The following is a 26525-nucleotide window of genomic DNA, read 5'->3' as shown; positions in this document are numbered from 1 at the left end:
CAGCTCAGGCTGGTCACGTGATCCGCTCGCGGCCCCCGTCAGCTGATGCCTGCTAAGCCGTGGCGGTTGTCTAGGAGGTGGTGATGGAGTTTCTCCTCGGCAATCCTTTCAGCTCTCCGGTCGGACAGCGTATTGGTGAGTTGCAGCCTGATTCTTGCGTTTTAGGGCTTCCTCCGTCCCCCGTGTATCTCCCGAGTTCGACCGCTGGCGCGACCGTAGTTTTAAACTCCAGATTTTACCTCAGGTCAGCGTCTGACCGCGGGAGGGGCGGAGCTTACAAACCACGGAGGCGGGGTTTAGAGATATGTGTTTTTTTCCCCTGGTCGATGCGGATAGGACACTCTTTCTGACGGACATTTCGTGCCGATCAATGAGGTGTCATCGAAGAGGCGGGTTCTTGGGGTAGGCCTTGTGGGCCAATCCTGTCGCGGTAACAGTAGAGGGGGGGGTCTCGAGGAAGGGATAAAGTTTGCTTATTTAAAGGGGACGCGCCTCTGGTGTAAACGTCACGCCCCCTGGAAGGCTGTTCGCTGTAGCGTAGTCGATCTTTTAAGAGTGGGCTGCCTACCAACAGTTGAAATAATTTTAAAAAGGTCTTCGAAGGCTGCCCTTCAGTTGCTTTCGAGGTTGTCGCAAAAGCACTAATTGGCAAACAGAATGGGCAGAGGCTTAAATCCTTCCTTCCTCTAGTCCAGCATTTCCCAACCTTAGGAACTTGAAGATGCGTGGACTTCAACTCCCAGAATTCCCCAGCCAGCTTTGCTGGCTGGGGAATTCTGGGAGTTGAAGTCCACGCATCTTCAAGTTCCTAAGGTTGGAAAACGCTGCTCTAGTCGTCCCAGTAACCAGAGACCGTCCACGTGAAGTACTTAGTAGACTACGAATTCCATCTCTTCTAGGTGCGGTCTGTCCCGTGGGGATGGCATTGAGTGGGGAACAAAATGAAAAATGGTTGGCTGTTTGGAGCACTAAAAAAAAGTCTGGTCCTGGTTTCCTAAGAGAGAGGAAAAAAATTCTATCTGTATCGTTTAAGTGACTGGCGAGGAGCCTGTGGCCTTACTGTTGTTGCTGATTCGCACGTTGAAGCATTCCGTCATGCAAACAGGGGGTCCTGGGAACTGTAGTTCTCAAACGTTTGTAGAGTTACGTTCTCTGTTGCTGTTCCTTTTTTAATGAATATGTTCTAAGTTAAGGATCTTAGGACAGATTTCAGCAATGGACCCTATAATCAAGAATGCCTATTGGGTGAGAAAATAATGACATTGTTTCCTAAATCCTTCCTTCTTTATCTGGAAGAAAAGTGCTGTGTAGGTACAGGTACTGTAATTTTAAAATTAAGGCATGCCAAAAAGATTCATTTATTGATCTTGGGGTTCTTGTGTCAGAGAACGCATTGCCAGCGATGTGTATTATATGTATTATATAGCCACGCAAACATGTATTTTTGTAAGAAAAAAGCATACCACACAAGTGCCATCTTACTATTCTACAGGTATATCTTTTCCTTGTGGCATCACAATCTGTTTCATTTATAAAAATCCCATGTGACTTACTAAAATATATTTCTGATTTAAATCTGAAGTTAAACTCCTAAATAAGATCTTTGCCTAAATTCACACACATGTGTATGCTGTTCATAATGCTGAGAAAAATCTAGACTTAGAGATTAGAGACATTAAAATCAACTGAAACCAAATAACGTAAAAATCTGTTCCACTGATTTTTGTGCTTTGCTTCATTTTATTCAACTTATGTGTTTGAAATGTAATTTAAACAAGCAAATTGAAATTTGAAGCAAATTGAAATTTGAAGCAATTGAAATTTGAAGCAATTGAAATATGCTTAGACTGTAATAGATGTTAATGGTATTAACTGATAAATCCTCTTCTGTTTTTAGTGGATAAAAATAATAGTTTCTGATGATATTGGAGCCCTTGGAATCCAAAACCTTCATAACCAGTAATTCTTAACATATTAGTGATGTGTCATTAATTGCCAAATCTCCACACCCTGGCAGCAGGCTAAGATATATCTTGCTGAGTTTGCCTGTAAGAACTCAGGCAAAACTCACATATATTACTAGTTTGGAATATTAAATTTGCTGGCACATTTAATTTTGTGGTCTTTCAACTAGAATTGTTTGTAGTTTTCAGGTGAGATTTAAACTGCTTTGTTTATTCTGTATAGAAATTGTGTGGCCTGAGTTAGACTTCCGAGGTGTTGATGGTTCTAATTATAGCTTCCGAAGCTGAATTTAGCATCTATCATTCACATCACTATTGAGGACCTTGTGTTTAGAAAAGCTTAATAAAAGCTTTTGTTTAAATAAAATAATTTTTCTTGTTTTTCCCCACTTCAAATGCAAAAACATGAAATATTATAACTCAAAATCTATTTCATTGATATATGAGAGGAAAAAAGGGTTTATTTGATAGGATGAGGCTCTTTTATGAGATCTCAATCTAAAGAGATGTTCAGCACAGCCAAACATGAGAACTGTACAATGAGATAGAATCAGGCCAGTGGTTTTCATTTGCAGCATAATGCACAGTCATAAGGAAATGGAAGAAGTTACTAATATAGTATCACTTTGCCATGGACAAATATGCCTTGTTATAGCTCATGTTCTGTGTTTCTCAAATTTGAAGAGCAAACAAGCTTGGTTCCTGAGTTATGGGTGCTCCGTAGACCCACATAGGGGGTGGAGGTTTTCAAGAAAATATTGTAGAACTATTTATCCGAGATGGTATAAGGATTCCTGCCTTGGACACAGAGTTCCTTCCAACCTATGATTCTATAAATTGTTGCTTTCAAAATGTATCCAAATATGAACTCAGCAACTATTGGCACTTGTGTCTTTAGTTAGTAAGAGGTAGGGGTAACTGGGAAAACCCATTTTGGTGGCAGTGGTTCCAGAAGCAATAGTGACAATTCTCTCTTCAGAAAGGACACTAATTGTTAACAGTGGAAAAGACATTTTTTTAATATAAGACGTGTTCTCCTAAGTACTGGAAGTGAAGTAAGTTGTCTGTTTTTTATATTTTATAAAATATACAGCTGTCAGGATCACAGGCTGGCACGGAATCACAACAGAATAATTCTGTCTAATTCCACTACTACATGTATTGTGAAATCATGTGGCACCTAAAATCTGATAAATTAAATCATCTGAATAATGACAGAGGGAGAGAGCTGCTTTGTAACAGCATGTTTGTGACACTCAGTTTCAACACCCTAATAATTTCTACCACTGGCTTCTTATAAGTATTGTTTTACTACCTTATCCAATCAGTTAAAAAGTAGGCTTCAGGGTCTTTAGACTTCAAGACACCTGGGACCAGACTGTTAGTGATTTGCTCAGAAGCAGGCAGGATAAAGATCTCTTAAGACTGAACTCACTCTTATAATATCTAATATATTTTAACATAATTAGTTTCACAGCTTTCAGTTAATAGTATTCATTGTTTTAAAAACTGAACCACACCTTGGAAATCCCAAAAAGCCCAGGCACCTCCTAAGGGTTTCAGTTTGCTAATTACTGGTGCTAGACTGTTATTATTACTTTATTAGAGTAATTCAGGGGTGTCAAACTCAATTTCATTGAGGGCCGCATCAGCATTGCGGTTGCCCTCAGGGGGCCGGGTGGGTATGGCCTGGGTGGGCGTGGCCTACTGGGTGGGCGTGGCTAGAGTGCATATGGCCTACTGGGTGGGTGTGGCCAGCTCTCCATCGTTCGCATAAAGGGTGCCTATGGGGGCCTGGGCAGGAGTGGGACAGATCTGAGGGTCTCTGGCAGAAGGAGGGTCTCTGGGCCAAGGCCAAGGCAGTGGGGGCCGTTCCCTCACTGTTTCCAGGATGGCTTCGTGGGCCGCATGAAACCATTTTGCGGGCCGGATCCGGCCCCCGGGCCTTGTGTTTGACATGTCTGGAGTAATTCATCCAGGAAAAATCGGTGGCATTTTTAATCTGCTCTTCTGAGTGAAATTTCTTTTTCTTTCATTTGTCCTGTTTGTTGCTTGTTTATATTACTGTAGATAACTTGTACCTTTGGTTCTTTTCTTTTCCATTAGCTAATTAATTGTTATTATCAGCTACTATTAGTTTAAGTCTAGACATCCACTTTTTGGTGGTGGTGATAGTGGTGGGTTTTTTTTTTTTACATTGACAATACTCTTCCCTGAACTTAAATCAAACTGTTTGCCAAAAGCAATTGAGACTCCACTGATTGCAGGATTAAACATTAGCACTAACAGCTTGTCGGTCATCACCCTGGCATTAGCAACATTGCAGAGAGAACAAGATCTGCCTACATTATAATACTCTGTTATTATACTCTGTTGCACATTTTTTCCCTCTGAAGAATCTTTCATAGATTAGCATTGTGCAGTATGTTATTCTGAAATAGGCAAAGACAGTTTAGATTCAGCATAGCCACCTTGGTACATGTCTTTTTCTACAGTGTGATGCTAGCCATGCAGGCTCAGGAAAATATTCATTTGAGTTCAGGGGGTGCTACAGAAGTAGTGGCAGAGTGTAACTGCATGTTGCCATCTCCTTACTGCCTCTATAAGACCTCAGAAATCAAGTGTTTGCCTGAAACTGCACATCTGTGGAGACGGTAGCTGTTGAATAGACTATTATAACCAAAACCTGGATAAGCAAACAAGGAGAAACCTATCAAAGGGTTTTCAGCAACCAGCCACATGACTAATGGGGTGGAGGGACACCATTGCCCTATTAGTGTATGGTCAAGGTTTAATTATTGTTTAAGAGTTTATGTTCTGTTGTATATATAATTGTATAGCTTTTTCTGTTCATTTTCTTATTTTGTTTTGCTTTTCGTAGTATTACTTTATTGTAGTATTTGGGATTTAAAAGCATTTTTAAAGAGTTATCACATGACTAAGGCTCGGTAGCAAAACACCGTCTGTATCATGGGAGTAAACAAAGAGATTACTAGGCACCGTAACTGACTGGCTTGGTCCCTGCTATCTGTCCTAAGGAGAATGGGGCCTACATCTAGAGATTTTTTACAAGGGATGTTCCATCTTTAATTGTGGATAAGATCATGGTTCACTATACTGAACTGGTTTATTCTCAAAGGGTCCTTTATGACTCACAGCTCCTATTTGAAGAGCAAGTGAAGCTGGGTCTAGGAGGGTCTAGGATAGCACACCATAGACAACTCACCACTGCCAACTCGCCCCAGGACAAGAGTTACACCAATATCAAAGAAATGGTGGAATAGAATCATTAAAGAAAGAATGCAAAAGTTGGGACAAAATGAAACACGAATGACAAAAAATTAAAATATTTTTTAAATTATTTTAAATAATTAAATTGAATTATTGAATTGGCCATGGCATGTTGGCCCATTCTGGTCTAGGAAAATGGCTTCAATTGATGCACCAACTGCAAACTTTCCCAGAACAGAAGGCCATTCACACTTTGGTTCATTTGCTCTGTTGCAACACCATGTACACGGGGGCTGTTGTTAAAGACCATTAGGAAGTTATAATTGGTCCAGAATAGAGCAGTTCAAATAGTTATGGATGCATCTGTACATTCTGAACTGCACTGGTTACCAATTGGCTTTTGTGTGCAATTTGAGATGATGGTCATCATCCCTTAAAGCTCTGTATGATTCTGTATAACAGATATATGTCTTAAGGACTGTCTCCCAGTTGTATTTGTTCATTCAATACCATCAGAAAGAGTAGAATCCATGTGGTTTCCTTCTCAGGCAGTGCCATCAGAAGACACTGAAAAAGTATACTTTCTCTACTGCTCCTCCCCTTCTCTGAAATAATATTTTTCCTAAACACTGACTGGCCCCAATCTTGCTAAGATTCAGGAAACCTATCAAAATCTAGCTCTATCAGCCGATCTTAGGAGTGGATATGTATTCATTTGAGAATGTATTCATTTAATTGAATTGTATTTATTCCCCGGTGCACTGTAAATGTTGTTACCAGTTGTAATGATCTTACACTACTTTTTTTAAATCAAGTTTATGTGTTTTGGCACTGGTTATTTCAAAGTTTATGTGTATTTGATTGTATAAACCTCTCAGAGTCAGCAGTGGCTGAAGCTGTATATAAGCCTAGTAAATTGAATAATAGAGGTTGTATTTTTTCTATTTCCGCAGAGAAAGCTACTGATGGCTCCTTACAGAATGAAGATTGGGCTCTTAACATGGAAATCTGTGACATCATTAATGAGACAGAAGAAGGGTAAGGAAACAAGTGCTGAACAGAGAATCAACAGTCATTTTCTGGATATGTTCACTGATGATTTTGCATTCGCCTACACATTTTCCCGAGTTTCTTATAGACACACCCAGCTCAGGAAAAGTGATACTTGTAACAGGGAGCATTGATATAAAACTTAAAAGCTCAACGCTGGGTCTTCTGACAATTTTCAAAAAGGAGCATAGCTCAAACACTGTTTTTTGTTATCAATGCCAAAAATCCCATTATCATAGTTGTAATACTTTGCACAAGGGTAAAATCAATCTTACACACTTTTCCTGACATCTGAAAAAACTAAAACGACTCTTAATGTATTTTTCTCTAGATCTGTTAATGTTAATTGTTAATTCTTTAAATAATTTAAATTATCTTCTTTTCCAACTTAGTGCCTCATTTTCAGGTATTTTCGTTATGTTTAGGAATCTTGGTTCTTTTAATTTATGTGAATAAAAATGTTGTGTGTTGGGGGAGAAAGAAAATCATTTACTGTATTGTGAAGAGGAGGTTGCTCTTTTTCTGCTTTGGTTGGGTGATTCCAGGGTATAATTGAAGAAGAACAAACCTGATTCTGACCCTTATTGTCTGGCAAATTGCAAGTATATGTCTCTTTTTCAATGTTAGTACTTTTATAATCTGACATTTGCTATTGTTAGGCCCAAAGATGCTTTTCGAGCCATAAAGAAAAGGATTGCCGGGAATAAGAATTTCCACGAAGTGATGCTGGCTTTGACAGTGAGTATGATGCAGATTTTTCAGTCACGGTAGAATAGAAGGTCTACACATTCTGTTAAAATGCCATGTTTTTGAGATGTAAAAAAAACCACATCAAGATAAATAACTTCAAAGATTTTTTTCCACTTTTAATATAACGTATAAGCTATACAATTCAATTGAAAAACAAACCGAAATCTTTTAGGATGAAAATAACAGTAAGCAACCAGAATAATGTAGCTCATAACTATGCACACCCTTAAACTAATACTTTGTTGAAGCACCGTTTGATTTTACAACAGCGTTCAGTTTTTTGCAAGAGCTGCTTATCAACATGTCACATTGTGCCTTGGGAATCTTTGCCCACTCTTCCTTGCAAAAGCACTCCAAACTGTCAGATTGCAAGGGCATCTCCTGTGCACCACCACCCCTTTCAGGTCACACCACAGATTTTCAGTTGGATTCAGATCCGGGCTCTGGCTGGATTATTCCAAAACTTTAATCTTCTTCTGGTAAAACCATTCTTTTGTTGAATTGGAAGTATGCTTTGGGTCCTTGTGATGAAAGGTGAAATTCCTGTTCAGCTTTAGCATTTTAGCAGAGGCCTAAAGGCTTTATGCCAACATTGACTGATGTTTGGAACTGTTCATAATTCCCTCCACCTTGACTAAAGCCCTGGTTCCAGCTAAGAAAAGCAGCCCCAAAGCATAATGCTGACATACCCATGCTTCACTGTGGTATGATGTACTTTTGGTGACACGGTATTGTTTTTGTGCCAAACATGCTTTTTGAAATTATGGCCAAAAACGTCAACTTGGTTTTACCAGACCACATTTTCCCACATGCTTTTGTCAGACTTGCTTATAGGGTTTTTGCAAAATGTAGCTGGGCTTGGATGTTTTTCTTTGTGAGAAAAGTCTCCCTTTTGCCATCTACCCCAGAGCCGAGACAAATGATAAATTGGGAGATTGTTGTAAAATGTAGCACACCATCAGCACTTGCTCAAAATTCCTGCAGCTACTTTAATGTAGCTGTAGGCCTCTTGGCAGCCTCTTGGACCACTTTTTTGTCTTGTTTTTTTCCCCCTCAGTTATGGAGGGATATCTATAGGAGATGTCATTGTCATATTTTCTCCACTTATTGATAACGGTCTTCACTGTGTTCCATGGTATATCCCAGGGCTCTTCAAACTTGGCTTTTTTACGACTTGTGGACTTCAACTCCCAGAATTCCTCAGACAGCGTGCCTGGCTAAGGAATTCTGGGAGTTGAAGTCCACAAGTCGTAAAAGGGCCAGGTTTGAAGAGCCCTGGGATATCCAATGCCTTAGAAATTTTTTTGTACCTTTCTCCTGACTGATACCTTCCAACAATGAGATCCCTTTGATTCTTTGTAAGCCCTTTGCAGGCTTTTGCTGTAAAAGGCAACTGAGTAAATGTCAGAAAAATCCTACTAAAATAGCTGAACTTGATCAGAGTCATTTAAATTGATGGCAGGTGTGTACCATCATTGTGAATGTGGCTGATTAATTCTGAACACAGCCACATCCCTGATTATAAGAGGGTGGGCATACTTATGCAGCCACGTTATTCTAGTTTTTTATTGTTATGTTTATGCATAAAAGATTTCAGTTTTTTCAATTGAATTGTATAGTTTATATGTTATATTAAAAGTGGAAAAAATTCTGAAGTGATTTTCCAGTATTTGAGGGGCTCCTACAGACACGAGGGGATCAAACTATTTTCCAAAGTACCAAAAGGCAAGACAAGAAACGATGGATAGAATCTAACCAAAGAGAGAAGCAGCCTAGAACTAAGGAGAAAATTCCTAATGGTGAGAGCCATCAGCCAATGGAATAGCTTGTCTTCAGAAGTTGTGGGTGCTCCATCACTGTCTGAAATGGTATAGGGTCTCCTGCTCAGCAAGGGGTTAAAAACTAAAAGGTCCCTTTCAACTCTATTATTCTATGTTCGATCTCAATTTTTTTACATCTCAAAAATTTGGTATTTTAACAGGGGTGTGTAGACTTACTTCCACTATACATAAAGTTATCCCTTCACTTTCTCTCTCACCTTTGCTTTTTACCATCTGTCAGTGGGGATAGCTTTCCAGTTAAGCTTTATTGACAAACTGTGTGAGAGGCAGTTCTGCTCCATTAGGAAGGTGCTAGCAAGGGAGAAAGCTGTTGTGGTAATTGTCTTATCTCAAGGATATACATGGAAAAGAGGAGTGACCTCTAACCTGGAATACTAAGTTTTCATATAAGTAAGAGGAAGCACAGTTTTTTTTAAAAAAAGTATATTGTGAAGATTGTCTGAATTAATTGAAAGAGTGCAAATACACTTGACAGTAGAAGAATAATTTTATTGCTCTAATGTGAAACAACTATCCCTTTCTATTTGCCTGTGGACACCAATTCAATCCAATTTACATAATATCAGAACTTATCTTGTTTTTGCAACCAAGGAACTGAATCACTTGGGATTGGTGACACGTAGGTATTTCTAAAACACTAGCTGTAGTGTGATCAGGAAATGAAAAAGCAAAAAGCAAGTAGACCAAAAGTAATTTCTAATGTATCTTCTTTGACTTTGCAGGTACTTGAGACATGTGTCAAAAACTGTGGTCATCGCTTTCACATACTTGTTGCTAGCCAGGATTTTGTAGAAGGTGTATTAGTACGAACTATCCTTCCCAAAAACAATCCTCCAGCTATTGTACATGATAAGGTGCTGACCCTCATCCAAGTAAGTGCATCCCTGTCAATCTTTCTGTTTTTCAGAGGGTCTCCATGAATGATAACAGACCCACAATTACTTTGACTAAACCACAAACCCAGATTATTTTCATGGCAGTATGTAATCTATGCTTATTAAATAGAAGTAAACTTTCTACCCATACTTGATTTCCTGAGGATAACTGAAATCTGAAACATTTATGTACATTGTACATGTATTCAGTTTACATAATATCAGAACTTATCTTGTATAAAATTATTATAAATAATTTAAGACCTCATTTTGTATAAATAATTATGTTACTGTTCATGGAAAGAGGCAAAACGCAGGCAACAGGCAAAAGCTATTTTTTTTAAACTCATAAAACCTACTGTTTCTTTTAGATCTCAGCTGGAGCAGTTACAAGCTTATGGTCACAAGGGCTAGAAACTTAACATTGTGATAAGATGGGTGGCAAACATTTTTAAAAAGTCAAAATCAGGTTTTCTAACAGCTATATGCTGTTAGTGTTACCATATATCTAGTATTTATCAGATCATTCCAGCATTTAGACTCTGACCAGCCCATGCAGCCAAAAACCTTTAAAAAGCTGAAATATCTAGGGTACTATGGAATGTTCAAATCTGGTAATTCCTCTTTGCTTTTAACACAATCTGCTTTTCTTGCATGCTTAACAGAATCATAATGTTCCTGCTTATAAAAAAAATCACACAGGAGTTTAAAAATGAAAAAATTGTAATTGTTTTCCTGCCTATCTAGTCCTGGGCTGATGCCTTTCGTAGTGCACCGGACCTGACTGGGGTTGTAACTGTTTATGAGGACCTGAGGAGAAAAGGCCTGGAGTTTCCCATGACAGATCTAGATATGCTATCACCCATCCATACACCACAGAGGGTAAATGTTTTGATGCACAATAATTCTTCATTTGCATTACAAATATTAGAGTGAAATGTTATATGAATAATATTATATGAAATGTATCTTGAAGGTATTTAGAAATAGTGCTGTTGATCTGTTCCAATTTTTTCCCCTTTCCAAACTGATACATGTTATGAAAAAAAAATGAACTGCATGGCAAGATATATCAAGTGTGGTGAAAGTAAGCAGATCACTTGGTTTATTTATTTATTTAGGGTAATTTATTGCTATCATAATCAAAGTCTAAGAACCATACAGAATTCTAGAAACAGGCCTCATAATCACTGAAAGACATAGTTGAGGGTTTTGAACACAAACTATTTTGGACATTTCCCCCAAAGCACACAGTCTAGTTGAAAATCTGCTTTGTTTTGAAAAGTAACATATTTCATCCTACTGCTGGTTGCTACTCATGCAGAGAAATGAAAAGAACCTGACTGCAGTGCCTGCTTTAGAAACCATAAAGAAACATTAAGGAGAATGGGAAACATTTTGACCAGCTCATTACTTAGATAAAAAGAAAACACTATAGTTGTGGGTAAGAAAAACAGCATATAATATATAGGGCAGAATTTTTTAAGGAGAAATAATTGAACTGTTCTTCCTCTCCTTTATGGATTTCTCTTTAGACTGTATACACACCACCAGATTCCCAGTCAGGAGTTACTTCATCAGCAGATTCTCCTCAAGCGATAGATTCAATCCTGCACCCTGTGTCCTTACCACAAGTTCCAGAGATTGCAGCTGATGCCTCTATCACACCTACGCCAGACCAGGTAAGAGCAACACTAACCACTCCTTTCTCTCTATATAAGAGTTTTTTTGTTGAAGGCCGCCCATTTTTACTTTCTGACTTTCTGAAACAAGAATCCATGCATCTTATGGACCAATGTCAAAGGACATGTTTGTCTGAAAGAGTAACAATATTAAACAGACGATTTAGACAGGATATAAGGATTTCTCTCTTTCCTGGGATGACGGTAAATTGTCAGCAATCCTTATTACATTTGTCATACAGGGAACATTATCTTTTTTTAAATTTCAGATGTTCAGTATAAAAACATTACTTCTGAGCAGAAGCCAGGGGAGAAGGGAATAGCCAGGCTCCCATGTATAATTCACTAATAAGACCACTTCCATTAGTACATATGTCACACCCTTTGTAATCTATTCATAACTTATATGCAAAGTTTGAAATGGTGCCTCTTAGCTTTCACTTTTAGCTGATAGACTTTAGGTCATATTGACTGTAACGACATAACACTGGAGACAAAATTCCAGTTATCTGTTCTAACGTAGGACAAACTCAGCTCTATTTGCATCTGTCTAACCATAGAGCTGAAGAATTCAAGGTAAAAGAGGAATAGGTGTTGTTAACTCAGAATCTAAAATTAATTTGAGGAGATTCCTGGAAATAGCCAGGAAAGGAGCAGGAAAATACTGAGCTTATTTATGTGTAAATTATCACACCTAACGAACAGAGAAAACTTGATAGACAAGAGCAACCAGATTATACTAGATGGATGACTATTAGTTTGACAAATTAAGGCAACATATCAGCAACGGAATGCTTAGAAAATGTCTCTATTGTTGTTTTCAGATTGGAAAATTGCGCAGTGAATTGGAAGTGGTGAATGGAAATGTAAAAGTAATGTCTGAGATGTTAACAGAATTAGTGCCAGGACAAACTGAACCTTCTGACCTTGAACTGCTCCAGGTACGAAGTGCTGAAATGTGACATCTACTATTTAGTGACATTTAGTTCAACCTAGCAATCATTGAGCCTGAACCCAAAAACTAATTTTCGGATTCATGACCTGGATGAGTAAACCTAGATTTTTAACTGATTAGTTATTAGCAGCTGCTTCTTAACTTAGTTTCTTTGGTTCTGTTCTCATAACTTGTACCTTCCTTCTGCGTCTAGGAACTCAACCGGACATGTAAAGCAATGCAGCAGCGTATATTGGAGCTGATTCCCCGCATCCTCAATGAACAGCTAACTGAGGAGCTGCTCATTGTGAATGACAACCTCAACAATATTTTCCTGCGCCATGAACGGTATTTCTGATATCAACTTTCCCTTTCCCTTTTTCTTTCCCTTCTCTTTTATAAATGAAGCAGCCTGCTGTTTTCCATTGAAACTATCTCCTTGATCCTCATAGGTTTGAACGGCTCCGATCTGGCCAGTCTGCAAAGGTATTTCATCACTTACTTACTTTGTTTGAATTACAACCCACCTTTTCTCCAAGAACTCAGGAGAACATACATTGCCTTTACTAATCTGTACCCTCCAAAGCGACCCAGACAGATAGCTTGGGTTGAAAGAGTATGTGGCCTAAAATTACCTGTAAATTTCCTTAGCTGTGGGTGGACTTGATCCTGGGATTTCCTTGTCCTAATGTAATTATTTGACCACTAAGTACTCCTTCAAAGCATGCTCATGAGGTCATACTGCTAGAGAATAAGATAAAATAGATAGTGACTGCAAAAGCATACTTGATCTTATTTTGTACAATCCTTCTTGGCTTCAGATATTTATAGTTGGGCTTTTTCCACCTAAACAACAACATAAAGCTGTTAAAAGTTCTAGTGGCATTTTGCTGGGGAACTTACCTCGGTTTGGTTGTGCCAAAATGTTTGCAATACAGGATGCACATCAGTTTATGATTCAGGATACATATCACTTTATGATGCCTAAAATTTAACCAAGTTTTGCATTTACTAGATTTAGAGAAAGATTCTAGGAGGATTGTTCGTTAGTGTACCTGGTTGTTTGGACTGCTCCTAAACTAGGGCAATTGTTGTGATTCAGGGTAAGAGTTTGTGTACTCTGTGCCAAAGATCCTAGATTCAGTTCTGACTTTTCCAGATAGAAATGGGACATCGACAGCCAATCAATGTAGGGAATAGTTTGAGATGGTGAATAATATTTTCATTTCAATCCAAAAACGCTTTTCTTAATTTGTGTACATTATTAGACTTGTCGTTTTTGTCATATACTTTCATAACTCCATAAACTTCAACTCCAGGAAGCCCCCAAAATTTTACTGATTGCACAGTAGAACCTACATTGGAAGCATGAAGTCTGATACGTATTGAAATCTTAAGATGCCCCAGGAAATGCTTGTGTGAGAATTCCTTTGAACATGGGAAGGGCTATGTGGCCTTTTTTTCCTTTGTTTCCTTGTTTCTCTATTTAACTGACTGTTTAATGTAGCAACTTTTCATTCATATCACCCTTTTCTCAGGCTTTCATATCCTCGGTTGGATTTCCCCAACAAATCCAAACACATGATCTGTGAATTGGGAGGCATGTTTTGAAAGAAATGCTATAATCCTTCACAGCAATCCAAGATTAGCAAAATGCATTTTGTTTTACTTTTTTTTCCCAAGCAACAAAATGAGACAGAGAATGAAAACAGTCTGCTTGACATGGGACCTAGTATCGCACCAGCACAAAACGTTCCTGAAACTGCCAATACACTTTCATCTCAACTTGCAGGAATTGGTAAGTATGTTAGTTGGGTTTGTAGGGCTGCAAAATTATTTTCCCCATTCCAATTCAAACTTCTGACCATTTGGCGAGCGCTCTCTAGTTTTTATACAATTTCCCTCCTAATTAAAAACAACAAACAACATTGTTTGAATGCAGGCAAACACAATCACTAATAGGCAGATTTATTGAGAAATTACTGAAAACCAAATCGCCATATTTGGCCAAATGCATGCTGTGTAGAAGTCACAATAGATCTTTGTAATACTTTCTTCTTCTGGAGAATTTGCCCCCCCCCTCCATGCAAGAAAGCTTGATTCTTCTTTTTCAGACTGATAGGTTCATTAAATCATCATGTATTTTTAACATTCTAGAGATACCTTGCTGTTTTTTGCCTTATAGATCTTGGTTCTAGCAGTGTCAGTGCAGGTTTGCAGTCCCTCAATAATTCCAGCAAACTGGAAGAAGAGTTTGATATGTTTGCACTGACCCGTGGCAGTTCCTTAGCTGAGCAACGCAAAGAGTAAGTGAATATACCCACTATATTAAAACGGGCAGAAATTAATACTGTAAACCAAATTTTTCAAACTAAGAGATTGAATGCCCAATTTGGTAAATTAATGTATGTCTGTATTCAGATTTTACTGGTGTCATTTTGATTTCATCTATGCAAAACATTTTTTAAATATAGACATAATTTCAAAAGCTTTCGACTATCTGCCCTTCCATATATTTTCATGCAGAGAAGGAAGTTGTTAATCCAAAATTCTTAAGTCCTGCAAGTACTTAAGACAAACCAGGAGACTGAAATCAAGGCTGCCACTATTACGAAGAATAAGTTTTGAAAGTGATGTCACTTGGTTCACATAGCTTCAGTCTTTCCATGTTGTATGTGAAGTTGAAATTCCTAGTTTTGGTGTCAGTTTGGGAATGAGTAGTACCGTTTGGAATTAGATTTCCTTTTTGACAATAAACTATTGAATTTTAGGTATTGACTCCTTAAATTTTTAATACAGTGATACTAACAAAACATATTTTGTGTCTTATTATGCCTTAACCATAATGCTAGTGTGGTTTGCAGAGTTAAATTGTTGAAATTTCAAAAGTCTGTTTGTTGTTCTACTCAGAAGAACTAGGACTAACCTCAGCTGTAATTAGCACATTCCTCTCCTCCACTCCCTGTCCTCCTTGGCATTTCCTAAATCTCTAGAGGTTTCTGTGAATTGCAGCTGCAATAAAATGGAAGGTTTGTTGTTAATAACATGGACCAAATGAAGAACAGAATTATGAATAAGTGCAGTTTTAGCAAAGTAACAGTCAATTAAGACTAATGCCTTAGTTAATGTTATGCACTTCCCCGGCTCACTCTGGTTGTGCTGGGTTTTCAGGACCTCTCACACCCTCAAGGCACCCCTTGCACAGCTTCCTGCCCCTTGGACCTTCTCTCCCCGTCATGCTTTGTTCCACTGACTTTTTCTGACCTCCAGCCAATGTGATGTTGCAGTCTTCCTGCAGAAACAGCTTTGTATGTTCCGGAGTGGGCACCATTTGTGCAATCTCTCAGAGAGGCGTGATTTTCCAATTCATGCAATTTGGAAAATCATGTCCTTCTGAGAGATTGTGAGAATGGCAGCCACTTCCAGAATGGTGCGAGGCAGCCTCTGTAAAAGCCTGTGGGGCACATCGGCTGGACACTCTGTTGGAAAATGAATGAATGAACCTTTATTGTCAAAGTACAACCATGTATACATTGAGATTGGCTGAGCCTCCCTTCGTGCCCCCCACCCCCAACTTACAGTGACACAAACCCTCCATCTTATTACTGATTACTGATCTTTGAAGATCTCCTTTCCAAAAGAAAATCAGCTGATGTGCCACACAGCCTTCCTATATAGAAGCTGCTTAGTGCCATCTTGGAGGCAGGTGCCATTTTGGAAATGACTGTCATTCTTGGATTGTGAGAATTGTGACTGCTTCCAAAATGGTGCATGCTTCCAGGATGGCACCTGGTGGTTTCTGTATAGAAAAGCACGTGGACTGATTCTCTTTCATAAAGGCAATCTTGGGAAAACGTAAGTGGAGCAAAGTCCATCAGAACTGGCCCAAGGGTGTTGGACTTAGTTGGACAGGGAACAGGCCAAGGCCCCTAGGACCCTGCCAAGTGGAAATTAAGCCCGAGAGACATAATAGGACAGGATTGGGTGGGGGAGATAGGCTGGTGGGGGCAGTTGTGGCATCCCTGAGATCGGTTGTAAGGATTGGCAAATTGTCAAGTTCCTGAATTGTGATCATGTGAGCACAGGGTTGTTACAGCAGTCAGAACTTCAAGTACAACTTGTAGCTCCCTTCGTTCAGCACCATTGTAATTTCAAACAGTTGCTTAACAGGTGGTTGGCAGTTGAGGATCTGCACCTTGTTTATTTATCTAGTAGCCGTAATGCAGATTGTCTGCAAGCTGTTATGCAAGCTAAAAGCATGAGCTGTTTCCACAGGGTATGGCTGAGGTAGCATTTTTCTGAGGAAACTGCTTGTTTGTCAGAAAGTTCTTTGATTTTAATTTTCTCACATATTCTTAATTACTTAGTTGTTTGGTAAATAAACATCTTAAAAGTTGACACAGCTCTTCTCTGTATAAAGCCACAGAAATTTCCTGCAATAGGACAGGCTATTTTGACACACTCTTCTGACACATTCCTGATGCAAAACCATGCATTCACCAAATAGCTTTAAAATAACCATAATTTTCTTAGACATTGCACCTTCCCTCGCTTTATTCCAAGATTTGTTTAATAGGAATAATGGCAGTACTGGTCCACTCTGCAGAATGGCTATGAAAATTACCTGAGGCATTTTGTATACCAAAAAACTATGATACACAATTCTAAGTACTGTTCATCTGGCTTTAGTCTTACAGTGATATATAGCTAATTTTGAGGGTCCTGCCTAACTCAGTAGTTCCAAAAAAACACAGCTATGCCCTGACATATTTTTCAGTCTTGATAGCATAAGATTAGAGCAAGTCTTTTTGAGTGACATCGGTGCTAATAGAAACAGATGTTTTTATGGGCATGTGCACTTATGCACTCTCCAACACTTAGCAAAATAGGCTATGTGCCAGTATGCTTTTAGGCATCCCTGATTCAGCTCTTGCCGCCACTGAAGAACTTATAATGCTTGCTACAGAGAGCGCCTTTTCAGAGATTCTGCCTGGTTCAAAGATGAAGGGAAACCATACCAGAGGAAGAATACAGACGCCTCATGAATATACCAGGTGGCAGGAAGACTAATCCCGGCCTGCTTGCTGCTAATATAATATGAAGTAGAATTGGGAACTATTTGGAAAGAAAGCAGAGAGTGAACCAGCACTAGAAGCAGCTGAAACCTAATCTCTTGACATCCACTCTGGCTGATCTTTTCCCACTCTGGATAATTGCACAGGAATTGGCAGCATATTTCTCCAGCACTACTAGATCCTCTTATGATTAAGCAAATGTAATCTTTCTGATAAACAGACACCTTCGGTTTATTCTGCTATCTCAAGTTGGACTGGTTGCCTCCTATTTTAATTTTTTTGCTCGGAAACCAGATTGGGATTATCTATTCTGCAGCCTGCCTCTACTTCCACATACGTTTGTGCTTTTTTTTATGCTTTGACTGTCAGATCAAGATAACTTTATTGGAGTTGGGCTTGGGTGTCTTTCCAAACATCATAAGCATCATGCAGAAGTTCTGGCAACACATTAAACCATTCCTACCTTTCTGCCTTATCACTGGTATGGTGGTGGCACTCTGCTTCATCCTTGATGCTATTGTGCACAGTGGGCCCTTCACAGACAAGCATTTCTTTGAAAAGTTTGAGCAGAAGTGGCCCAACCCCCTGGCTGCAAGAAGGAACAAGTCCCAGTAATTATGGGTGGGACAGAAATATGAGCTCGGGGGAGCTCATTTCTGGGGCAACATCATCCAAGATTGCACTGACCCTGTATAAGAAATTATTTAGGTAGAATGTAGACAGAAGGCAGATCTGGTTATACTTTAGAGTAATTAACAAAAAATAGTGATTTTTGTCAAAAAGTGTGTAACTCTATGAAACAGTTTCTATGAGATGATGTTCAGTTGAAAAGGCATTGCAATAACTACCGGTATGCATTAATTAATCTGGAAACGTTATGCCAGTCTAATTTTATCTGTAAAAGAGAGCGTGTAATGTGTGTTAGGTTCATATATTAAAGTAAAATAGAGTTAAATGTAGATCTATGTGCACGAGCAGTTCTATATCGAGTGCTTATAAAAACTATTAAATGAAAGTATCTTATTCCCTCTTCTTGTAGAGCTATACTTAAAATGATGTTTGCAAAAAGCAAGCAGATAGACAGATTGCTAGGGGCAGGGCACAGCAGATTAATAGCTATTATAATCCTTTAACCTTCCCCACCAACTACCAACATCAAAATAATTTCTGTAAAATATCAAACTGAAAGATAGCGTGCAAAAGTGTTTTATTTGCTTAGTGTATGCAGGCTGCAAAACTATATTTTTTTTCTCAAAATGGGAAATAGATTTGATTAGAGGACCAGGTTAGATTCTCAAACAAACTGGGTTTTTAAGGTTTAGTTTGTAAGATGTTGGGCTGAGAAGACTCGGAATCATTGGGTGACTTACAGCCTTTCACCTATTCTCAGCCAACCCACTTCAGTAGTCTTGTAATAAATTATTTTTTTCTAAAATTACTTATTCTAAATCTCAGTTTAGCAGCAAACAAATTGGTTCTATATTAGTTGTAAACTATTATACCAAAATAAAGTTTAAGCTGACTGAATGGATTTTTATGTGGAATGACTAGGCATTCCGTTTAATTCTGGTGATAGATGTGTAAACTCAGAATTCTTTAATTCTAGTCAAAAACAAAACAGATTCTGCAGGTATGCAATCTTGACTTTCTGTGCTTTATATCATTGAGAAAACATACAGTAAAGTTCAGTGAAACTATAATTGAATATTAAATTTTAGGATGAAACAGTTGCAACTGCTTCACCTAGTATATATGCATGCAAATCAATATGCAATAGAGAAAGATCTAGCTATCAAAGACTTAGACTTAAAATCTTTGTGGCATCTTCTTAACCCTTTGCACACTTTATTCCTGCACATTGGTGCTTAAGATGATTTACAGCCATTCTAAGTCCACTAAAAATAATAAATAATTCACACCAGTAGCATCATCCAACTATAGCTACAGCCTGGCAAAACATTTTTCACATGCCTCTTAAAAGAGATTAAGTAGCTGAGAATAAGATTTCATAACTCTGATACTACAGTTACAGTGGAAAACGTACAGAGATGGAATGTGGAGAAAGAACTTTTCTACAGTTTTCACATGGCCTTCTCAAAATACAAAGTAAGTCATTTCTTAAAGTATGAAGGATTGTACAAACTTGAGATTGATGGGTGGTTAAAGGATATATTACAAAGAATGCTTGAGAATTTAGGAAAATTGATACCAGCATTTCTGTGCTGCCAGTGTCTTAACAACCTTATTAATGCTACCCAAATGTATTTCAACAACTACTGATATTTACATTTAAGCAATTATTTGCAAACTCTAGGAGTCAGCAGTTTTTTCATGGAACTTGGGCAGAGATTGGGTATAGTCTTTCAATCACTCATAAATACACAGAAGAGCCTGCAGGTTCACAGCTTTGCTAGCAACTATTCTGAGAATGTCCAGCAAAATTGTGAACATACATTGTAAATAATTCATCTGAGAGTTCTACTGATTACCAATAATGAAATAGTTCTTTTCCTGATTGATATTTTACTTCTAAATATGAATTCTAACTGTGTATGGAACTATTTGTAGCTAATTTTTCCAATCTCTGATGCAGTTGAATTTGCTGTTTTATTTCATTCTCAAATGTCCACAACTAATCAGTATCATAAATCTAATATCTGATGTCACCATATATTCCTAGAAAATTCTTTAATATTGTATGAGCCTATAAAAAGAGACAATTGAAGGGGAGTTTATTCATTTTAACATTAAAATTTTCTCTAAATCCTTTCTCTCTCACCTTTTTTTTTAAATTTGGTTTTACGGCCAACCTAAGTACATGTATGTACCAGTGTTTACCAAATTATATGCAGGATAGATGATAGATAGATAGATAGATAGATAGATAGATAGATAGATAGATAGATAGATAGATAGATAGATCACCAAAAGTCAAGTCTTATAAGTCAATCACAGTGGGTTTTTTCTTCAGAGAAAATGTAGTTTACTTAAGAACATTCAACTGTTATGCATTAAATGAGTAAAAAAGTTTAAAAGAAAATGACAAATCAGACATTTAATGTAATTTATATTACATTTCTATTGGGCCTGACTATTGGTGTGTCTATGTGGGATGTGTGTGTGTGTCTGTCTGTCTGTGTGTAAAGCACCCCCAATGTCAGTGCTTTGGATAAAATGCCCAAACCCATGTCGGCTAACCTGATTTCCTCTTTCAGGGTGAAGTATGAAGATCCTTTAGCAACAAAAGGTCTAGCTGGAGCCTTGGATGCCAGACAACAGAATACAGGAGCAGTGAGTAGCTATCTATCAAACTGTTAGACAGTTGTATGTATAAACTACATAATTATATAACTGAAGAGACATGTCCTGTCTGTTCAAGGCATCATGTACCTCCCCATATGTACCACTGATCTCTAACCAGCATGATCAGTTATTTTTGCTGAGACAATGTGAAGTGTAATTCAACATAACTGAAGGATGCTAAATTTGGGGAGATTGTAGTAATTATCCTTCATAATACAGGTTTCTATGTTTTCATGTAGAATTTGTATATGAATATATTTACCTATATAACATTTTAATCCTCATAATACTTTTGTTCTACAATACAGTATATTGGAGTTATTATACCTCAGCCATAAGAAAAGATGCTAATTAAAAATGCTGTATGTATCATCAAAATTCTTCAATCAATTAACAGTCATCAAGCTCCAAAAATACAATACTAAAAAACTGCAAAAGAGAATTAGTCCTATGCATTCATCCTGGGGTAAATACAGTCAAAAAGATGAGTTCTCTAAATATATCATCTTCTTGTGTTGAATCCACTTTATAGTAACATAGGTTTCAAATATAGTTCATCTGAATCGAGCTTCTTTCGAAGTCTGATTTAGACTCCTAAATAGGTCCTTTTTAAACTCAGTGCTTAAGAGCAAAAAGCACTGTTTCTCCATTCAGTTTCTTTCTGTTCTATGGATAATTCAACCTTCTCTTATGGACTTCGGCCATAAGTTCCTTCAATTTTATTAAAAAGAATAACAGGCAGAAGAGATGGTTCCCCCATGATCTTTTAGATAAAAGATCCCTGCTCTCCTCGTCACCCACATTTTCTATCTTCTTTGAAAGCAAATTTTCTCTTAATTAGCTGGAGCCAGTTGCTTCTACTGATGAGGCCCCGATTACAAACTGGATGATGCGCCAAGGAATGGTGAGAATGTATCACTGCTGGGGAAGATTTTAAGAAGCGTTTAAAGAATATCAAGCATATTGTGGCACAGATTGAACACTGTGTGGGGACAACAGCAGACAAAGTGATATGATTAGGTTTGAAGCTAAGAAAGCTTTTCTTCAAAATGCCACATTCCAGATACTACCTGGGTAGAGAAAAAGTTTTTACAATAGCCAAAATAGAATCTTTTACAGTTTTTTAATGTATTCCCACCATCTTTGTAACAATGTGTATAACTCTGAATGCACTTGCATTGCATTACAATCCAGAGATTATGTACGAAAAATCCGTTATTTCTTTCTGACTATCTTCGTAAGAGACTAGAAATGTTCTCCATATTTCGGGGGTGGGGGATAGAGAGGAGGATTATAAAGGATTATGAAGTGACCATATCCTATGGTTCCATATCAAGCAAGGATTTGTACTCTCACATAGGGCACATACAGTTATCTAATGGCAAGTTCTGCTTTGCTTTTTCTTTTGACTTTTTTCTATAGCGTCCACTTTCAGGAGAAATATATGCACAAACACTAGAATCAATATCCAGCTATCTATCATTTTGATCCTGAGATTCCAAGATTATAAATGCCATTGAACTAATCAATAACATCAACCTAGGATTGGAATTGTACTGCTTTGTCCAAGCTGAACCCATACACTGTTCTGGATTACTTTTGTAGCTCTCATTTCCATCTGTTCCAGAAAGCTCTTCTGAGAATAAAAAAAAAAAATGACTGCATTTTTCTTAATAATGCCTCTCTTTGCCAAATTTTCAACCCGGTTTGAAGGGAAAAAAAGAGCTTTTTCTTGGCAGAGGGAAGAGAATGAGATTAAAATAGATCAGACTCTGGGAGCGGCTTTAATGGAACTGATTGCATGATTTCTTCCCTTGGGCTAGTTGGCTTCTATTCCTCTGGTTCAGTTCTCTTTGTTTTTGTAAACAAAAGCTCAATACTTTTTCTGCCTTAATGGTATTTGTGCTTTAACTTTGAACATTTCTTTCTTAACTTAAGAATCTGTCTATTGAGACCACACCTGCTTGCTTTTGAAAAATAAAAGCTACAAAAAAATACATATTCTTTCATTTGCACATTCTGGCTATCAAGATAAGCTTACCATACTTGGTCTAAGATAGGAACATAAACTTAAAAATGAAGATGTGGGGAAGTAAGAAGTGGAGTTTCATCATTATATTGTGAAATTACAATATAATTCCCCAGGCAAGTTTTCATTTTTGGTTTGTAATGGAAGCAAAACCCTTTGTATCACAGGCACAGGTTACATGCTTAACAGCGATAAGTTAAAAATGGCTGACTGAATACACCAATGTGTTTATATAAGAAACCCTATTTCTTTTAAATTTTAAGAATATGTTAAAAATATTTTACTAAACAAAGCAAATGGGCAAAATCTGAGAATCTTATTTAAATTTTTTATTGGATTTACATCCTACCTTTCATTCAGAAACTCCAAATAGCATACACATCACTCTTTCCTCCATTTGTTCCCCACATAAACAATTGTATGAAGAAGATTAGTGTAAGAGGTAATAATTAGCCAAAAAAGATAAAAGTGTAGAGGAAAGAAGTGAAACTTTGAGAGATCTTATTTGTCGGATCTTAACTGTATGATTGTTGTACCAGAGTGGCACAGTGAGAGCTTAAAGTGGCCTTTATATTATAAGATGGGAGTAAAGCAGAAGCCCGCAGAAGCACTTGCTAGACATAAATTACCTGATTTTGTTTTGAAAAATGTTCTTTAAGCTTGTTAAATACAGTGGTATGACCTAAAATAAACTAAAACACAGAAGCTTTTTATGCTTTGCTTGATAAAATTAAAACATACAGTATATCAAAGACTTCTAATTAATTATGTCTCTCCATATACATTATGATGTTATCCATAACATCTGTACCTGCAAGGTAAGAAGACCCAAGCTGGGTGCAAAAATTTTTTAACCATTCTTCAATGATGCTGGCTTCATTTAAGAAATGTTGAATCAAAAATGGGCTCCAGGAATTGCACTGATTTGAACTGTGATTTTTTTAAACCTGAGGTTTGAGGATATTTTTTTTTCACAAACATGGGTATGCAAGGTCTATTCTGCCTTTTTTCTTTTTCTCACTTTCCTTGTCAGATTCCTGTACCCCAGGCTGCTTTCATGGAAGAAATTGAACAGTGGATCTCTACTGAAGTGGTATGTAATGAAGATGAAATGCTTGTGTATAAGGAGCTAATTACCGGCACATCCTACCAGCTGTCTTTCGGAGAGGGACATAAATAACTAAATGGTATATGGGGGGGAGGGGGGAATCCTAGATCCTATCTCTAGCTTATAGAGATGATAAGTATTAACTACTGACACTTCTTCTCTTGTACTACTCTCCTTGAGTCTCTTCTGAGGCAGAAAAGGAAATGTCTACTCTTCCTTTTTTTATGGCCAGATCTGTCTGTCATTGACATATCAGCATTAAAAACAGAAATTTGATATCTGTGTCCCAAACTCAACTGCTCCTTGAAACTCTATCTACTCTGGATGAACATATACCAGATCTTAGTATTTATAGAACATTCCGTTCCAAGTAAGCCCTGTAAGTTTCCATTTAACTTATTTCTTTTCCATATTGCCTTTTTTTCCTCCTCAGGGAAACGAGACAGTGGATCCAAAGGGTGTCACCAGTGAAGGCAAGTTATACCCAATCATATATCCTGTCCTTATGACTAATATTCCCCAGCTATTAGGCCTGAAATGTTCTTCATTTATTGACCCCCTTGTGTACAAAGTCTAAAATCAAACCATCCTATATAAACAACACACATATGATTTCTTAGCATACCTATAATTTTTGTAACCCAATAGGGTTACCAAGATCTGTTAGATTTATTAGTTCTTGTAGCTATGCATTAGCTCTTTTAGCAACTCTTTGTGATTGATTATTACCACAGTGATATAAACTGTGCAACTCCAGATAGGTGTTTCACCAATAGAAGAGAATAGTTGTAACTCAGACTTGAAATGAGGCGTCCTTGGTCCTCTCTGAGCTTGGTTGTTTTCTTGCAGGCCTTTCATTACCCAAACGGGTAATGAAATGTCTGAAAGAAAACGACCAAGTTCAGAGAGCACCAAGAAGCCCTCATAGATGTTTCAGCTGTAATTCCTCCTAGTGCCCTTCCAGGCCTGGTTTAATTCTTCCTCTTCCTCTCTTAAAATTCTCCCTAATTCTTTCTTGCCAGAGTTTGACAGATTCCTTGAGGAGCGTGCAAAGGTGGCAGATCAACTTCCTACCCTTCCCAATGCCCCCACAGGGGCTCCTTCCATGTCTACTAAGTCCGGTCCTCGGCAAAAGAAGGACAAAGCTGAAGATGCAATGTTCGCTTTATGAGCCATTCTGCGGATTGGTGTGCCGTGGTTACAAGAGGGCCTATCTGCTCTGCATTGCACTTCTTGGGGAAGAGAGGGGAATCCAAAGGAGACAAGATCAGAGAAGAGAATCTCCCCCTTTCCTTCTTTCCTGCCTTCTTTCCAGACGGCTTTGGGTTAGGTTAATCATTGCTGCAATAGGGGACACTAAAGCAAAGCAAACAGTAGGAAGAGGTTGCAGTGCTGTCAAATGCATTTGCCAGATGAATTGGGATTTCTCTTGGGAGATCTAGGCAGTCTTGGGTGCGTTCTTCATTGTTTTGTTGTGCGTATCTTTCTCTAATGATGATGACTCTTAAAGGGTGTGTTGAAAATGGGTAGTAGGATTTGTAAGTTTTTCCCAATCCTACAGGTAGTTATGTCAAATTGGGCAGTTGTTTCAATCCTTAGCTAGCTTTTCTGTATTTTTTTTCTCCACTAGCAATAGGGGATCCAGTTTGCTGTGAAAAAAGAATACTGCTTATGGTCTTTTTTCATACATGCATGTACATGTAACACTGTGTTACATACCACTATTTCTGCATTAAGAATTCTGCTTGCAAGCCAAGCACATACTCTCTCCAGTCCAGATACCAGCTGCATAGTGTGTAATTCTGAGCAGTATCAATTTCTTCCAAGGCTTTCTTCTTTCAGTGTTCAAAGCTATATTGTTCAGGAGGCAAAGACTTTTCTGGGGGGAAAATTGAATCTGATGAAACCTACTATCATGACTTTTCTATTTCCACCATAATCTTCCCTTAGATTGTGTCACACTTTCATTCTCAGAAAGAACTGCAAATGACATTCACCAGGTTAAACAAAGTTTTTTTGGGGGGAGGCAATGTTGAATTATGCCATGAAATTGGGAGACTTGCTTTGTATATGCCATATTAAAGAAATGACTTCACTACCAATACATGCTTTCTGTGAAATTTGGGCTTGGTTTACAGTATAATACACTTTCTAATCAAATGTGGAGAAAGAGTACAAGGAGGCTTCTCAGCAAGAGTTTGTAGTTCCCAGCCAAAAAGAAAAGAAAAGCAAGGAAGTAACTCCTAACAAATTACCCAGGTCAATACCAGAATTGTATCTATGCATACTGTGCACATCACAACTACTATATTTGTAAGGTGCTGGCCAGATAAGTACTGTACTGCACATAGGAAGCTGTAGACTCTGAACTTTATGATGTTAAATGATCTAGTTGTGATCAGTCAGGTCTGCCATATTTTGGAACTTCCTGCTTGTTGTGTACTGGGTTCTGTGCTTGACTGAAGAGACGAGACGAGTGAGTTCAGCAAGAATCATTGTTTATTTGCTTACAGGAACTGAACTGGGGAACAGGGCTGCAAATGCAGCTATTTATACCCAAGCCTCTAGGTCAGGGGTGTCAAACTCAATTTCATTGAGGGCCCCATCAGCATTGCGGTTGCCCTCAGGGGGCCGGGTGGGTATGACCTGGATGGGTGTGGCCTACTGGGTGGGCGTGGCTAGA

General features: G+C 38.1%; 1 protein-coding gene across 4 annotated transcripts; it reads left to right on the top strand.

The window, feature by feature from the left end:
- Positions 1-3: 3 nt before the first annotated feature.
- Positions 4-25944, top strand: TOM1 (target of myb1 membrane trafficking protein). 4 transcript variants are annotated; one of them, XM_083365727.1, is made up of 16 exons: positions 4-135; positions 6149-6233; positions 6905-6983; positions 9559-9708; positions 10459-10593; positions 11247-11393; positions 12218-12334; positions 12542-12675; positions 12780-12813; positions 14011-14125; positions 14513-14633; positions 20618-20693; positions 21547-21609; positions 23768-23827; positions 24276-24315; positions 24865-25944. In XM_083365727.1, the coding sequence occupies exons 1-16, from the start codon at positions 84-86 to the stop codon at positions 25011-25013; spliced, it is 1557 nt and encodes a 518-aa protein (XP_083221853.1). In that variant the 5' UTR covers positions 4-83; the 3' UTR covers positions 25014-25944. The 4 variants fall into 4 exon arrangements, with proteins under 4 accessions (XP_083221853.1, XP_083221854.1, XP_083221856.1 ...); XM_083365729.1 differs by lacking the exon at positions 4-135 and adding an exon at positions 900-1032; XM_083365728.1 differs by lacking the exon at positions 21547-21609.
- The last annotated feature ends 581 nt before the right edge of the window (positions 25945-26525 follow it).

Source organism: Vipera ursinii (genome assembly GCF_947247035.1).
Source record: "Vipera ursinii genome assembly, chromosome: 6".
Classification (NCBI taxonomy): domain Eukaryota; kingdom Metazoa; phylum Chordata; class Lepidosauria; order Squamata; family Viperidae; genus Vipera; species Vipera ursinii.
Note: the sequence above shows the minus strand (reverse complement) of the source record. Positions and strands in the feature narration are given on the sequence as shown.

Excerpts from the sequence above, each read along its gene's own strand:
- TOM1 (XM_083365727.1), top strand. The coding sequence starts at position 84 with ATGGAGTTTCTCCTCGGCAATCCTTTCAGCTCTCCGGTCGGACAGCGT. Across the intron at positions 10,594-11,246 it reads CCATCCATACACCACAGAGG|ACTGTATACACACCACCAGA; the intron begins GTAAATGTTTTG and ends ATTTCTCTTTAG. Across the intron at positions 14,126-14,512 it reads ATCTCAACTTGCAGGAATTG|ATCTTGGTTCTAGCAGTGTC; the intron begins GTAAGTATGTTA and ends TTTGCCTTATAG.